General features: G+C 44.4%; 1 protein-coding gene across 2 annotated transcripts in view; it reads right to left on the bottom strand.

Annotated features, from left to right (window-relative positions):
• Nucleotides 1-17729, bottom strand: part of adamtsl5 (ADAMTS like 5) — a 97788-nt gene that overhangs the window by 57778 nt on the left and 22281 nt on the right. For both annotated transcript variants that reach the window (XM_061664357.1, XM_061664347.1), the window contains exon 3: nucleotides 10575-10650. In XM_061664357.1, coding sequence (XP_061520341.1) covers nucleotides 10575-10650 — 76 coding nt within the window. The remainder of the gene's footprint in view (nucleotides 1-10574; nucleotides 10651-17729) is intronic.

Genomic DNA, 17729 nt, shown 5'->3' on the forward strand with positions numbered 1-17729 from the left:
ACAGTATGGTTTCATGCCTGTAAAGAGTACCACAGATGCATTATTTGCCTTGAGGGTGTTGATGCAGAAGTACAGCGAAGGTCAGAAGGCGCTACAGTACATTACGTCTTTGTAGTTCGAGACAAAGCCTATGACAGAATACCCAGAGAGGAACTGTGGTACTGCATGCGGAAGGCTGGAGTGGCAGAGACATATGTTAGAATAATACAGGACATGTATGAGGGCAGCAGAACAGCAGTGAGGTGTGCTGTAGATGTAACAGAGGAGTTTATGGTTGAGGTGGGGTTGTATCAGAGATCAGCCCTGAGCACCTTCTTGTTTGCAGTGGTGATGGATAGGCTGACAGATGAGGTTAGACTGGAATACCAGTTGACCATGATGTTTGCAGATGACATTGTGATCTGCAATGAAAACATGGAGCAAGTGGAGGGACAGAAAGATGGAGACATGCACTGGAAATGAGAGGAATGAAGATTAGCCAAAGTAAGAGTAATTATGTCCATAAATGAGAGAGGTAGAGGGGGAAGAGTGAGGATACAGGGAGAAGAGATAGTGAGGGTGGAGGACTATAAATACTTGGGGTCTCCAGTCCAGAGCAATGGCGAGTGTGGTAAGGAAGAGAAGAAGCGGCTCCAAGCAAGTTGGAACAGGTGGAGGAAGGTGTCAGGTGTGTTAAGAAGAGAAGAGTCTCTGCAAAGATGAAGGGCAAAGTTTATAAAACAGTGGTGATGTCTGCCTTAGAAACAGTGGCACTGACGGGACAACAGGAAGCAGAGCTGGAAGTGGTGGAAATCAAAATGTTGAGGTTTTCTCTAGGAGTGACCGGGTTGGATACGATTAGAAATGAGCTCATCAGAGGGACAGCCAAGTTTAGATGATTTGGAGACAAAGTTAAAGAGACTTCAATGGTTTGGACATGTCCAGAGGAGAGACAGTGAGTATATTGGTAAAAGGGTGATGAGGATGGAGCTGCCAGGCAAGAGTGCGAGAGGAAGAACAAAGAGGTTTACTGTATAGATGTAGTGAGGGATGACATGAGGGCAGTTGGTGTTAGAGAGGAGGATGCAGGAGATAGGCTTACATCGACGGGACAAGCCGAAACTATATTTTATAAGTATTAGCTCACATGCCTTGAGTCACATATGATTTCACGTGATACCTCATTCTAAATCCATATGGTTTAATGCGATGTTGGTATATCCTTTGTAGCTGTAACAGCTTCAACTCTTGTGGCTTTCAACAAGGTTTAGTCGTGACTTTATGAATTTTTGCCCATTCTTCCAGGGGCATATTTGTGACACACAGCTGTTAGACGAGAAGGACTGGCTCACTGTCCACTCGAAATCAACCCAAAGGTGTTCTATCGGGCTAAGGGCAGGACTCTGTGCAGGCCAGTCAAGTTCATCCATATCCTCATGGACCTTGCGTTGTGCACCAGTGCACAGACATGTTGGATTAGGAAAGGGTAATGTCCATCCTGTTTGACGGTCCAAAATGATTGCAGTGTAACCTCATCTGTCCGCCTATCCATCACGGGGATCATGTTTGAGAGTCTAGCCTCCACTACTCTTTCCCATAATTTCCCATAACTTCAATGTGTTGCTCATCAACTTTATTCCTCTATAGTTCCCACAGCTCTGCACATCATCCTTGTTCTTAAAAATGGTCACGAGCACAATTTTCCTCCATTCTTCAGGCATCTTCTCACCCGCAAGAATTCTGTTGAACAAGCTGGTCAAAAACTCCACAGCCACCTCTCCTAGATGCTTCCATAACTCCACAGGAGTTAGGAAAGGACCTCTTTACGGTCTTTCTAACTTCCCCCTTACTAATCATTGTTAATTCGTGCCCCGCTACACTTGCCTCTTCTACTCTTCCTTCTCTTTCACTTTCCTCATTCATGAACTCCTCCAATATTCTTTCCATCTATCCATCACACTACTGGCACCAGTCAATATCTCTATCCTGAATCACCCTAACCTGCTGCACATCCTTCCCAACTCTATCCCTCTGTCTGGCCAACATGTTTTATATTTTTCTCATTCTTGTGTCCAACCTGGCATACATGTCATCATATGCCTCGTTTGGCCTTTGCCACCTCTACCTTTGCCCTACGTTGCATCTCCATTTATTCATTTCTCCTCTCCTGAGCCCTCTCAGTGTCCGACTTCTTTTTAGCTGACATCTCTCAACTCTCCTGCTTGTCGCTCTGATCACCTTGGCTGTAGCGGTCCAGTCTTCTGGAAACTCCTCCTGTCCATCGAGAGCCCATCTCACTTCTTCTCGAAAAGCCACACTCTTCCTTTCTCAGATGCCTCCACATAGTTCCCTACTCTACCTTGGTCTTCTTAATCTTCCTCCCCACCACCAGAGTCATTTTACACACCACCCTCCTATGCTGTCTAGCAACACTCTCCCATACCACTACCCTACAGTCAGTAACTTCTTTCAGATTACATCATCTGCGTAAAATGTAATCCACCTGCGTGCTTCTACCCTCGCTCTTGTAGGTCACCCTATGTTCCTGCCTCTTCTGGAAGAAAGTGTTCACTACAGTCGTTTCCATCCTTTTTGCAAAGTCTCCAAGTTCCTTTCCTGGATGCCAAACATACCCATCACTTCTTCATCACCCCTGTTTCCTTCACCAACATGTCCGTTACAATCTGCACCAATCACAACTCTCTCTGTGTCTGGGATGCTCAGAACTATTTCGTCTAACTCCTTCCAGAATTTATCTTTCACCTCTAGGTCACATCCTACCTGTGGGGCATAGCCACTAATCACATTATACATAACACCCTCAATTTCAAGTTTCAGCCTCATCACTCGAGCTGATACTTTTACTACTTTTCACCTCCAAGACAATCATAGCTAACTCTTCCTTTAAAATAACCCCTTCTCCATTTGTCTTCCCATCTACACAATGTTAAAATAATTTGAACCCTGCCCCTTCTAGCCTTACTACCTTTCCAACTGCTCTCCTGGACACACGATATATTTACCTTTCACCTCATCATCATGTCAACCAACTCCCGAGCTTTTCCTGTCATAGTCTCAACATTGAAAGTCCCCACATTCAGTTCTAGGCTATTTGCTTTCCTCTTCTCTTTCTGCCTAAGAACCTGCTTTCAACCTCTCCGTCTTCGACCCACAGTAGATGAATTTCCACCGGCAGATGTTACTAACCCGGGCCACAACCGATCCGGGATGGAATTCTTTGAGCATTTGCTCATATTTGTTTGGCAAAATTTTAACCCGGATGCCCTCCTTGACGCAACCCTCTGCATTTATCCGGGCTTGGGACTGTCCTACAGTTTGCACTGGCTTTTGCCCCCATAGGGGTGCATTATGCCTGGATCAAACTACAAGACAAATTTGGTCTTTCACGATTGCACTATGTCAGACTACTGTCATAAAATTTTGCCGTATCTCGGTAAGACAGTGGCAACACTACACGATATGTATTCCTATACCACTGATACCACACTGGGATTTATCTTGTCAAAGTAAACACTGTTGGAGAGGCAGAACTAGATAACCTGTCACCGGTCCAGATACCAGATACACTCATTACCATGGCGACGACAACAACAATGGATCATGCCAATGTATTGTGGGGGGGTACGAAATGAGGAAAAACATGTTGTGGTCATCACCGGTGCTCGGGAGAGAACGTTCATTCAAGGATTGCTTGAGATATGTTCACATACTTTTAAAACGATACGGCTCGGCAAGCAGGCAACAAAACATTATGTACCCTAGCGTGCTAGCACTAAGGGCTGTCCATAAATAGGCTGGTGTTCTGTCGCATCATGCTCTGAAGTTTCAGTAAACATTGGTTTGTGCGCGTGAATAAATGTTGACAACGGAGGGCAAGTATGTTGACAACTGCAAGCACTGGAGGTGATGCGCCGGTCACAATATGCAATCCTATTGGTTGACGTCAAGGTGCACTGTTGGAGAGTTGTTGTTGATATGTCACACTACACAGAAGATATCCCAAAAATCAAACATGCTCGACTTTTCATTTCGGCGTCATAGCGCTATTGTAGGGCCAAATCGTGGGTCGTGGATTATGCCACACTACAAGAAGTTTTGTCATTCCCGACAAAATATGTCAGGCCCGATCTGGGAAATCGACTGCGATTGCTCATCGAGCCAGTATCGGGCCTAAAATCCTGTAGTCTGTCACTAGTGTGTTGATACTGATATAATGGCAATTGTGCAAATTATGCAGTCCTGAAGCAATTTAGTCGAGTTTAAAGTGACTAACAGTGCAATGATCTGGTACAGTGACAATTGTGCAAATGGTGCAGAGAGTACTCAAACACATGAGTGGCAAGTAGTAAGCAACAGCAGTACGCAAACAGTGCACTGTGATTAAACAGTGAGTGTACGAATAATGTAGAAGTGTCCCAACAGAGATGTGCAAAATTGGCAGCATGTTACAATTAAATTTATGAGTTGACTGTTTTAAAAAGTTAATGGCAAGAGGGAAAACGCTGTTGGAATGTCTGCCGGTTTTAGTTTGCATTGCTTGATACAGTCTACCTGAGGGAAGGAGCTGGAATAGGTGGTGACCAGGATGTGGCGCATCCAAGAGGATTTTGCATGCTCTTGTTTTAGTCCTGGGAGTGTCCTCAAGAGTGGGTACCGTTAATGTTTTCGGCAGCCTTGACTATCCGTTGCAGTCTGATTTTGTCCTTCTTTGTTGCAGCACCAAACCAGACTGTGATCAATGAACACATAATCGATTCAATGACTGCTGTGTAAAACTGCCTCAACAGCTCCTGTGGCAGGCCGTGCTTCCTCAGTATATCCTCTGCTGGGCCTTTTTGACGATGGAGTTGATGTTGGTCTCCCACTTCAGGTCCTGAGAAACTAATTCCCAGGAACTGTAAGGTCTTGACAGTTGACACAGGGTAGTTGGACAGTATGAGGGGCAGCTGTGGCGAAGGACGTTTACAGAAGTCCATGATAATCTCTACCCTCTTGAGCATGTTCAGCACCAGATTGTGTTGGCCGCACCAGCGCCAGCCGCAGAGATTGTGGGATCAAAGTCAAATGACTTGACTCTAGTCGACTCGAGTTGCAAGTTTTATGACTTGCTTGCCAAATACTTCATAAATACTTGACTTTGACTTAAACTACATGACTTGACAAGCCATCTCGTTTAGAGTTGGAAATCTGCATTTTAATTGAGACATTTTGCCTTTGATTTTTTTAAAGTAAGAAACGTTTTGTGGGTCATTCAAGCCAACCTGGCAACACAGTCTGTATTGTTGTGCACTTGCCAGTGTGACGTAACCACTCGTACGAACAACAATGGAAGGAGCTCCAAAGATAATACAATTTGGATTCAAGAATTATGTTGTTGATGAAGTCTGCAAAAAGTGGATGGCTAACTGCACGGCTTGCAACTCGTGCATTAACGACACAACAACAAGTACGTCAAACTTCATCCATCACTACAAAACTCACAAAGACAGGTAAGCTAATTTAACAGTCTAGATAGCTGGTCAAACATTAAGTTTCATAGACTGGTTTGGGATTATTAAAAACAAAAATGATGTGATTGTGAATGCTTTTGTACAGCTAAGTAACGTAACTATTGTGGGACGGTTTATGATAACTGTCCGAACCTTTCGGTTTATAGGCACACAAAAGTCTCTCTCTTTTTCTCTCTCTCTCTCATGCACTCTAGAGCGGAAATTAGCACCTAAACTATAAGGCCAACCGCAGAATTCAGAAGAAGTGAAGTGGCATTGCTAGCATTGTGGAGATAAAAAAAAATAAAAAATTAAAAAGTTGCGGTGACGTTTGCGGGAATGACGAAAGAGTCTGCACTAGAAGATTCCAGGTCCGTTATAGGTTTGCTGGATGGGATTATTTGCATTACAAACACTGTGATAAAAAAGTCATTGACAAAAGTGCGTTCCACTATTACTAAGTACAGTACAAATTGTTGCTACGTGTGAATAATTATAATAAAATAAATAATAATAAAAAATAATAATTTAATAAAATAATAATTTTCATACGAGTGAACGTGGTTATTAAAGTCACCATTAAAATGTCATCTGTTGTGTCGGATCTGTGAGAAAGCTGTCTGCACCATGTTTTTAAAATTGAGACCACAGCATATGAAACATAATCTTAAATCTAATGACAATTGTCAATTGTCCAGAGTAAGTGTTTCTATCCATCCATCCATCCATTTTCTGAGCCGCTTCTCCTCACTAGGGTCGCGGACGTTCTGGAGCCTATCCCAGCTGTCATCGGGCAGGAGGCGTGGTACACCCTGAACTGGTTGCCAGCCAATCGCAGGGCACATACAAACAAACAACCATTCGCACTCACAGTCACACCTATGGGCAATTTAGAGTCTCCAATTAATGCATGTTTTTGGGATGTGGGAGGAAACCGGAGTGCCCGGAGAAACCCCACGCAGGCACGGGGAGAACATGCAAACTCCACACAGGCGGGAACAGGGATTGAACCCGGGTCCTCAGAACTGTGAGGCTGACACTCTAACCAGTCGTCCACTGTTCCGCCTAAGTGTTTCTAAATAAATTAAAAAGACTGACTGAGGCGCCATAGTGGACGACTGGTTAGCACATCCACCTCACGTACTCGGAGGACCCGGGTTCAAATCCGGCCTCACCAATGTGGAGTTTGCATGTTCTCCCCGTGCCGGCGTGGGTTTTCTCCAGGTACTCAAGTTTCCTCCCATATCCCCAAAACATGCATGGTCGGTTGATTGAAGACTCTTAATTGCCCATAGGTGTGAATGGTTGTTTGTGTATGTGTGCCCTACACCCTGAACTGGTTGGTGACCAGTTCAGGGTGTAACCCGCCTCTCGCCCAAAGATAGCTGGGATCGGCACCAGCAGTCTGTGACCCTAGTGAGGATAAGTGGCAAAAAAAATAGATGGATGATTTATGGGGGAAAAAATGTTAAATAACATTTTATTACCACTCCAATATATGTTGCGACTGGAGAAAGATTTTATGACTTGAGTTGCGACTTTTTTTAAACCAAGTAATGACTAAATGACTTTAGTGGCGACTTGACTTGCTTGATTTTTTTGTCACAGTGACTTGGCACTTGCTTGAGACTTGCACATATGTGATTTGCTCCCACCTCTGGTCAGCCGCTCCACCTCCTGTCGATACACAGACTCATCACCGTCTTTGATGAGTGGTGGCTGTGGTGTGATCTGCAAACTTCAGGGGTTTGACAGCAGGGTGCGTTGAGGTGCAGTCGTTCGTGTAGAGTAAGAATAGCAGCGGAGAGAGGAGACATCCTTGGGGGACCCCGGTGCTGATGGTGCATGTGGATGAGGTGGTGTCCCCCAGCCTTACCTTCTGTGTCCTCCCCATCAGGAAGCTGTAAATCCACTAACAGATGGCAGGTGAAACGTTGAGCTGGAGAAGCTTGGAGGAGAGGATTTCGGGGATGATGATGTTGAACGTAGAGATGAAGTCAACGAACAGGATGCTCACATAGGTCCCTGAGGTCTTCCAGGGTGAAGTGCAGTCCCATGTTGACTGCATCATCCATCAACCATTTGCTCGATGGGCAAACTGCAGAGGGGCCAGCGGGGGTCCTGTGACTCTCTTGATGTGGCCCAGCAAAAGGCATTAAAAGGACTTCATGACCACAGATGTTAGGGTGACAGGTCTGTAGTCATTGAGTCCTGAAATTGCAGGTTTCTTGGGTATTGGGATGATGGTGGAGCATTTGAGGTAGGATAGGACTTCACACAACTCCAAAGATCTATTGAAGATCTGTGTGAAAACATCAAAATATCTGTGTGACAGATACTTAGGACCAGCTCACGGTCCTAAGAAATACACCTATTCCAACCTGGGAGCTGAAGCTTCCCAGAAAGGATGGAAGACCCTCATCTTCCCAGTAGAGGTGGGATCGAGAGGTTTTGTTGCAACATCTATGACCAGTCTGTTGAGGATAATGGGAGTGAAGGCCCACTCTCTCCAGCAGACTATTAAGCCCCTTATAATAGCTGCCAAAAAAAAAAATAGCAACTGGCTATGGATTAGACAGAACTACAACAACTGGGCGCCAAGGAGATGGTACGCCTGGCTCAAGGAGAAAGATGCCCTTGCCATGCAGAGTCCATAGCGGAACATGGAGGATATACCATTGAGGGGGGTGTACACGGGACGCTTGGTACACTGTTGAGCTGTGTAGAGCGGGGGGGGCAAATATACGCCACGTGGGCCACAACTGGCCTGTCTGAGGGTCCATTCCAGCCCGTAGGGATGGAGAACACATCCACTGCTATTTTTCAATAAAAGTAAACGACACTTAATGCACATGTGAAGGCCAAACGAGCACATTAATATACTAAAATGCTGTGTCACCTTTGCACCAGTTCTGTGAAAATAAATACCTCCTGTAGAAATAATTTAAGACACTGAATATTACAAACTTTAAGTGAAAAAGCTACAGTTCAAAAGAGGTTGATTTGGTGGAATCTTTTGGGTTTTTATTCATGCCCTGCCACAACCTTTATTTTTGTATGTATACATTTACAAAGGAGGCGGCACGGTGGAAGACAGTTTAGCACATCTGCCTCACAGTTCTGAGGACCTGGGTTCAAATCCGGTCTCACCTGTGTGGATTTAGCATATTCTCCCTGTGCCTGCCGGTTTTCTCTGGGTACTCCGGTTTCCTCCCACATCCCAAAAAACATGGTTGGTTGATTGAAGACGCTTAATTGCCCGTCGGTATGAATGTGACTGTGAATGGTTGTTTGTTTATATGTGCCCTGCGATTGGCTGGCAACCAGTTCTGGGTGTACCCCGCCTCTCGCCCAAAGATAGCTGGGATGGGCTCCAGCATGCCTGTGAGCCTAGTGAGGACAAGCGGTACGGAACATGGCGAGAACCAGAAAGAAATCCACAGGCTCTTGAGCAATTTCTATTTGGGCTCCAGTACTTTGGAATGGCCTACCTGCAGATATTAGAGCTGCTACCTCAGTAGTATGTTTAAATCCCGACTTAAGACTTATTTCTACTCTTTGGCATGTAGGCCTGTTTAACTCCTCCCCCTCGTCTCCTATTCAGAGAGAGGGCTAGGTGATGTTGACTGAATATGAGGCTGTTGCTATTTGGGTTCTGCACCGACCAACTGGAATGAGATCTGAGTCGTTGCCATGGAGGATTCTGCTCCGACTGACCAGGCCAGGTCCTGAGGCAGAACCACTGGGGGCGTCTACCCTGCAGCGCCTTATCTCTTTAAATTGACTCTTATGCCATCTTAATGAACATGGTACAGCATCTTGTCATCGTAATGAACATTGTACAGCACCAGACTATATGATAGCCTGGTCATCCCTTCTGAACGTTTTTTTTTTTTTGCCACCCCAAATGGAGTTTTGTGTTTTTCCTTGCTGGATGAGGGGGTTTAGATTAGGCGATTTCATCAATAATTGCCAAATGTGGGACTGTGATGCCCTTTGAGACTCTTTCGTGATTAAGGGCTATACAAATTAACTTGACTGACTGACGAACTGTTAGATATATTTTAGTAGTTATCATTTATTTGCTTAGCTTGCATTAGTATTTTGCATTAGTAGCTTGCATTAGTATTATGGACAATATTTAGATAGAAAGATGTCTCGCCTTCAAGAAGATGACTCAGCAACATTTAATGGAAGGGCGCCTTGACCAAGGACGTGATCGGATGTGGTCGGGGACGGGACAGGTGTCGTCTGGTCCTATGTTTTGTGTTGTGTCTTAATGCTTAGAACATGATGTCTTGTAGAACCCTCCTCTTTTCAAATAAATGTAGAAGCGACGGGGGAGATTGTTTAGAGCGTGTTGAGAGGCTGTAACCTGAACAATCTCCCATGCGCCCTCCTCATGAGTAAAATGACCAACGTCTTCATTCCTTTTGTGTTTATTCATTATAATGTTTGGTAAGATAAATCCAACACGAACTATAATAATGTGGACATAAAATGAAAGTAAGTAAAAAAAATCATAAAATGAAAATAAGTAACCTCCTGCTTCAGTGTGTCACTCGTGGTATGTGTGTTTCCTCTGAGATGTGTGTGGTTGGTTAATTGCAGAAGACAACTTTTGTCAATAAACAGGCAAAAATGTGAATACTGTACATGCCAATAAAATTATGTAGTGGCACATTGCCACCATGCAATACATTCATCCCATCGTGACTGTTGTTTGAATTCTTGTCTGTGAATGGGAAAGAATTCCACCTCCCTGTGCCCTGTGGTTAACTGGCACCCAATCCAGGGTGTGGTCTGCCTGTCATCCACAGTCAGCTGGGATAGACTGCAGATGGTTGGCAGTACAATTCTTCTTCTGTCATATATGATGTATATGTTGTAGTATGAAATTAAATGGAATTTTGTGTTGAGTTTCTGCAATTATTGTGTTTTTTTTGGGGGGGGGGATGCATCTAACTGTGTTACTACAGTCCTCTTAGCAGGCTTACCTCATTATATAATCAGCCCCTGAGAGGCACTGAAAATGAGCAGAGGCTTTCAGATGTTGCCGTGCAGTGACTTGTCTTGATGACTTACGTTCTGCAGGGAGGACAGGCAGGCGGGAGCGACGAGTAGCAGGACAAAGGTCAGGGCCTCGCACAGAGTCAGCTTCCTGCAGACACATAGCGATGCAAAAGGTGGACATGGACTAATATTAGACAAATCCAGAGACGAAAGTGCATCAATAGATGAGGCGGCAACGGTCAAGAGAAAATTGATGTTCCATTAACCTTTGTTCCTTAGAGGTCTTCAGATCAGTTACATGATCCACAAATAAGATGGTGTGCTACTGCGAGCCCATGCAGTAAAGCAACCGGGCTTTGAGACACTGGAAAGAACATTTCATTCCAGAAAGCCCTGTTCGTCGAGAGATGTCATTGTACACTGCGCAGGATGTAGCATATCAGCTCCAGAACGTAAGAGGACCAACAATTTTTTACATGTATTGGTAACTTTCCCTGAGACAGTGTGCAATTTCTTCATTTCTGCATACTTTTTACCATTGTTGTAGGTTGGGTTGATGTTCACTCCATTTTCTTAAAGAGTGCGTAATAGTCCAACAAAGGCCACCTCTTCTTTTATAATACAGTGGTGCCTCAAAATATGAGTGACCCGGCTTATGAGTTATTTTTAGATATGAGCAGTTGACTGGCCAGGTTTTTGCTTTGACTTGAGAAACTTGAGAAACGAGTGCTGCAGGAGGCTCCTCTCACTTGACAAGAAGCAACACTTTGGCTGATATAATAAGTAAATATTCTTAAAAAAAAAAAAACATTGCCCCTATCAGTTGGAGTTAACTAACTATAAAACAAAGAGAACGACGTGAATCTAAAACAACCACAGCCTTCCAAGCATACGATGGAAAACACCACAGCCGGGCACACGGGCTAACATTTAACATCATACAAAAATAAAATACAATAACACCAGCTGGGTGTTTAAAACAATTTGTAACTGTAGACGAGAACGCTGGAGCTCTGCTGAACATGCAAGCCATTGATGTGGAGGATTGACTCCAAAGCAGATCGATCGCATATGCCGTCGCATATTATTAAAGAACTGAATCTCATGTGGGGCGCAAATGTTGTTTGTGTGATTGTACACAATGCCATACTGTTGAGTACCATTTTTTTTTTAAATGTTTTATTAAAAGACGTCAAACAAATGTTTTGGCCATATACCTGGCCTACTTGGTCACAAGAGACACAGAGAAGCAGAGAAGGTCGAGCGAGTGTGGTGGTGGTGGGGAGAGGGGGGGTCGACTGAGTTTGGAGAGAGAGAGAGAGAGAAAGAGAGAGAGAGAGAGAGAGAGAGGTGCATTTAAAGGCACAGGCACATTAAATTATCTTCTATTATGTTTTTATGACTATATTTTACGGCGGCACGGTGGCCGACTGGTTAGAGCGTCAGCCTCTCAGTTCTGAGGTGCGTGGTTCTCCCCGTGCCTGTGTGGGTTTTCTCCGGGCACTCCGGTTTCCTCCCACATCCCAAAAATATGCATTCATTGGAGACTCTAAATTGCCCGTAGGCATGACTGTGAGTGCGAATGGTTGTTTGTTCCTATGTGCCCTGCGATTGGTTGGCAACCAGTTCAGGGTGTACCCCGCCTCCTGCCCGATGACAGCTGGGATAGGCTCCAGCACGCCCGCGACCCTAGTGAGGAGAAGCGGCTCAGAAAATGGATGGATGGATGGACTATATTTTACAATGTAATGCTACTTGTTTCTTTCTTTTTAAACATTTTTTTTTAATGTGGCTGTTTTTTGGGGATTAAATGGATTTCCATTCATTTTAATGGGAAAATATGTTTTAAGATACAAGTGTTTTGAGATAAGAGCAAGGTAACGGAACAAATTCAACTCGTATCTCATGGTGCCACCGTAAATTATGCAAAGTTAAACTGCTAAAGAAATTCCTGATTAAAAGTTGGAATTGTGTACTTTTATTTTACAACCCCAATTCCAATGAAGTTGGGAAGTTGTGTTAAACATAAATAAAAACAGAATACAATGATTTGCAAATCATGTTCAACCAATATTTAATTGAATACAATATAAAGACAAGATATTTAATGTTCAAAGTGATAAACTTTATTGTTTTTAGCAAACGAGAGTTTGAAATATTCCCTCTGCTTATTTCAGAATTGTTTTAATTATTCTGATGTTTGTTGAAAATGCAGCCGGACAGAAAATGGTTTTAGGGGACGTACAGAGGGACAGAATGGACAAGGGCAATATGGGTGCCAACCACAGCAAAACAATAGTTAGTCGAGATATTTGACCACAAGTAACGTTACAAAAGTCAAATCGTGTTCTTATTTGTGGACAGGAGGGACACCCGGTCAGGATATGCAACAACTAACCAATAGGACAAGATGAGAGAGGACAGAAAAGGGCAGGGCAGGACAGGATGTGGGAAATGAGCAAGACAGTGCTACTGATGAGTGGTGAAGTGGAATGCTTTTATATTGTCTAAACACATGTAGTAACCTGTTAGTTGATATCTTAATATAGCCATCCACCCATTTTACGTACCACTTATCCTCACTAGGGTCGTGGGAGTGCTGGAGCCTATCCCAGCTATTTTTGGGCAAGAGGCAGGGTACACCCTGAACTGGTCGCCAATCAATCGCAGGGGACATATAAACAAACTACTCGCATTCACACCTATGGGCAATTTTGAGTCTTCAATCAACCTACCATGTTTTTGGGATGTGGGAGAAAATCGGAGTACCTGGAGAAAACCCACTCAAGCACGGGGAGAAGATGCAAACGCCACTCAGGCCAGGTCGGATTTGAACCCGGGTCCTCAGAACTGTGAGGCGGATGTGCCAACCAGTCAACCACTGTTCCACCTATTTTAATATAATCTATGTTATTATTAGGAGTTCCAGCACAAGCAGGTAAAACCTATAGCACGTCTATGGAACGATAGATATGATAAATATGATTCAGAATGCACCTGCTGCTTTTTTGCATCCAGCGCCCTCTGGTCTCTTCGGCTCTATCCGGCGCTGTGTCAAACAGCCTGTTCATTTGGCGTTGTGTGCTATTGTTCCATGCTGTTGTTCACGTCCTTGTATATTTGTTGTATGATTTAGCAATGTCACGATGGTTTATTGTGTGGCATTTGGTTGTACAAATGGTTCAGGCAGTGGCAAGAGTTTTTTTGGTCTTCCAAGTGAAAAAGGAATGCGTGACCAGTGCATAGGGAAGGTCAATCGACAGAGGACGAAACGTGGTCAGCTATGGGTGCTTAGCAAGCATTCCATACTCTGTGCTGATCACTTTGAACCGGCATGTTTTGAGAAAGACTTGGAAGCATTGGATACACAGGTGTAGTTAGGCAGAGGCTGAAACCAGCTGCGGTGCCACCTATTTTTCCTATGGCCATCGGGACCTCCACCGCCAGCAAGAGAACTCGCAGCTGTTACGGTGCAGTGGTGAAGCAGCGCAGACAAGAGGTGAGGATTTCCTTGTATATACCTACTACTCTATTATGGTTACTATGCACTGGGCATTAGGAAAAAAAGACCCACACAGTACTTTTGCCTATTTGACAAGCCAACCGACACGGCAAAGACATTCTGTGCAGCGTGTTATAAAGCTACTGGAGCGAGGGGCACACAATATACATGAAGGAATACTGCACACTATGTGCCGTGTCACTGAAACATATATGGTTATAAAATACATATAGTGGTGCTCAAAAATATTGATTATATTTAAATATTATATTTGTTATTTGTGTAAGCTTGGTCCCCATCTCCTCAGTTAGACTTAAATTTGTCGTCAGACCATTTACAGTATAACTACAGCAGTGATTTCCAACCATTATAGAGGAAGTGAAGAAACGGGTCCAAGCAGGTTGGAACGGGTGGCGGAAGGTGTCCAGGTGTGTTATGTGACAGAAGAGTATCTGCTAGGCTGAAGGGCAAAGTTTATAAAACAGTGGTGAGGCCAGCCATGATGTACGGATTAGACACAGTGGCACTGAGGAGACAACAGGAAGCAGAGCTGGAGGTGGCGGAAATGAAGATGTTGAGGTTCGCTCTCAGAGTGACCAGGTTGGATAAAATTTGAAATGAGCTCATCAGAGGGACGGCCAAGGCTCCATGTTTTGGAGACAAAGTTAGAGAGAGCAGACTTTGATGGTTTGGACACGTCCAGAGGAGAAATAGTGAGTATATTGGTAGAAGGATGAGGAGGATGGAGCTGCCAAGCAAGAGAGCTAGAGGAAGACCAAAGAGAAGGTTGATGGATGTCGTGAGGGAAGACATGATGGCAGTTGGTGTTCGAGAGGAGGATGCAGGAAATAGGCTTACATGGAAAAGGATGACGCGCTGTCGACCCCTAAAGGGACAAGCCGAAAGGAAAAGAAGATGGAGCCAAGGCACATATTTTACAATTGACAAAAAAAAATAAAAAAATAAATAAAATTCACAAAATGTGGATACAGTGTTCCCTTGACACTTTGCGCTTCACGTTTTGCGACTTCAGTGCTTCGCGGGTTTTTCCAAAATATTCATCAAAAACAAAAAATAAAAATGAAAAAATACAGCCATATCAGCAGCCATATTGCGGAAAGACGCGTTGTTTCATGTTGATGCACGGGAGAGAAGGTTTCCCTGCATGCCAAACAAAGAGATGAGTTGTCTCAGAGGGTTTGTACTGTACCTGTACTGGACTGTGCATGCCACAGGCTCTCATACAAGGCGCGTGATTGGTTCCCGGCGCGACATCGACCAATGAGAGCACGAGTGGATTTATCCCGTGAGCTGATTGGCTGCGCATCATCGCAGCCTCATCCAGCATCTTCCCTTGTTGTGTCTTGCCAGTCTCGTCCACGCTGTTGACTGTCCCGCATACTGTATCTTAGTGTTGTGTTCGTGATAACTTTTTTTGTTTAAGCGATAACGTTTTTGGATTAGTTAAGCCCTTACAATGCCGCCTAAGCGCTGTGCCCCTGCGAAAGCTTCATGCGTCAAAGAAGAAAAAGAAGAAGATGATGACCAGCAGCGAAAAAGTGAAACTTTTAGATATGATCAAGGAGGGCAGAAGTTATGCATCTGTGGCACGCCATTATGGTGTGAATGAATCTACAATGCGGTACATCAAGAAAGAGGAAGCAAAGAGCCGCAAAACTGCTTCAATAAGGAAGCGAAACGTGTGGTAACTCCGCAAAATAAGAGACGGGGTTATGTCCTTGTACAGGGGAATTCTGAAGCAAAAGAAAAAACAAAGACAACTACCCATCACCATGTTTTTCTCCAAGGTAAAACCCCAGCTACACCATTAGAGCCTCCAGCAGAAGAGTCTCCGAGTGAATCTAAAGCCTCTACGAGTCAAGTGAGAGCCTTTCCTCCGCCACCAACGCAAGCCTCTTCGCCTCTCTCAGAAGGCAATGTTGATGAATGTTAATTACTGTGTAAGGTTTTATTATTAAAGATTTAAGTAAATATGTGTACTGTTAGCGGCACGGTGGCCGACTGGTTAGAGCGTCAGCCTCACAGTTCTGAGGACCCGGGTTCAATCCCCGGCCCTGCCTGTGTGGAGTTTGCATGTTCTCCCCGTGTCTGCGTGGGTTTTCTACGGGCACTCCGGTTTCCTCCCGCATCCCAAAACCATGCATGGTAGGTTAGTTGAAAACTCTAAACTGCCCGTAGGCATGACTGTGAGTGTGAATGGTTGTTTGTTCCTATGTGCCCCGCGATTGGCTGGCAACCAGTTCAGGGTGTACCCCGCCTCCTGCCCGATGACAGCTGGGATAGGCTCCAGCACGCCCGCGACCCTAGTGAGGAGAAGCGGCTCAGAAAATGGATGGATGGATGGATGTGTACTGTTGTAATCTTTGTCTCAAATATGTAAAGTATAAATACTGTTTACATATTTTAAACTTTCTGGTACCCACATACACATACACGAAAATTCCTAGGGGGGGCGGGCAAATCCTACTTCGCGGTTTTTCACCTTTCGCAGGGGGTTCTGGTCCCCATTAACCATGAAAAGCGAGGGATCACTGTACATTAATTACTGTATGTTCTTCCTGCCATCTAATAGAAACGCATTTGTTTGTTCTGCCTGTCACTATGCCTCACTGGCATAAGTAAATGAACAAAGATACATTATTTCTTGTGAATAAATATTTTTTTGAGCAATTAAGTACGATTTTATAATTTCCCACGGCACATCTGAAGAGCGCTCACGGCACACTAATGTGCCCCGGCACACTGGTTGAGAATCTCTGATCTACAGTATATCCCCTCCAATAATTGTTCGTTTACACCCCTGACCACCATAGCTGTGTGCTGGCCAGTACATGGGATGATTTAAAAAAATATAATAAGGATGATAAAAATAAATAAATAATGATAATAATAACATGCAAATGCCACACCGAGATGTTCCAATGGAGATTTTAAGATAGATTATAACGTCTTCCGTAATACTGAATGTCCCCTTTCAACAGTTCTTCTTATGTACAGAATGTGAACATTCAAGCATCAGGTACAATGAGGTTGTGGTGTACCAACACAGTGAGACACTTGAGGTGCTTCCAGATAAGACCTCCACTCATGCTGTTTTTAATGTCATGGTTTAGCTCTGTTAGGCTGCGTAGTTAAACTGCACTTTATCGGTGGGTAAACACGCCTCCGTGTGACCAATCAAAAGACAAGTGTATTTTCTGAGAAGTGATACAGTGATCCTGGAAAGAACAGCCCACCTACCCCCTTTTTATACACTTCCTGGCAGTGCGCTGCTGTCCGACACAGTGTCTCCTCTTTGCCATGTCATGATCACACTCTTTGGACAAAGTGTAGCTGTAAGACATTTGGAAAGCTGCCCACTTGAGCCTCTGTTTTTCTTCTATCTACCAGATCCTATCAAGGGCGCGACTGGTGTACGGGGAGATCGGGGATATCCCCAGTGGGCCGATGGGCTGGCCCTGCTACAAGATGAAGAAGCAAATCAAACAGAAAGGGGAAAAAAAGTCAAGCGCGACGGCTGTCGACCAACAGCTTTGTTGTCCACTAGGAGGGGGGAGTTGGGTGGGGGGTAGTGTCGTGACTCGTGGGCCCATTGTTGTGATAAGCTATACTGTACGTACCTGTTTTCGTTTTCTAAGGTCTAAACTTAGCCACGTGTTTATGTCCTACTCATTTTCCCAGGTTCTTGCAGGTGACTATCACCT

The sequence above is a fragment of the Phycodurus eques genome, chromosome 2 (assembly GCF_024500275.1).
Source record: "Phycodurus eques isolate BA_2022a chromosome 2, UOR_Pequ_1.1, whole genome shotgun sequence".
NCBI lineage: Eukaryota > Metazoa > Chordata > Actinopteri > Syngnathiformes > Syngnathidae > Phycodurus > Phycodurus eques.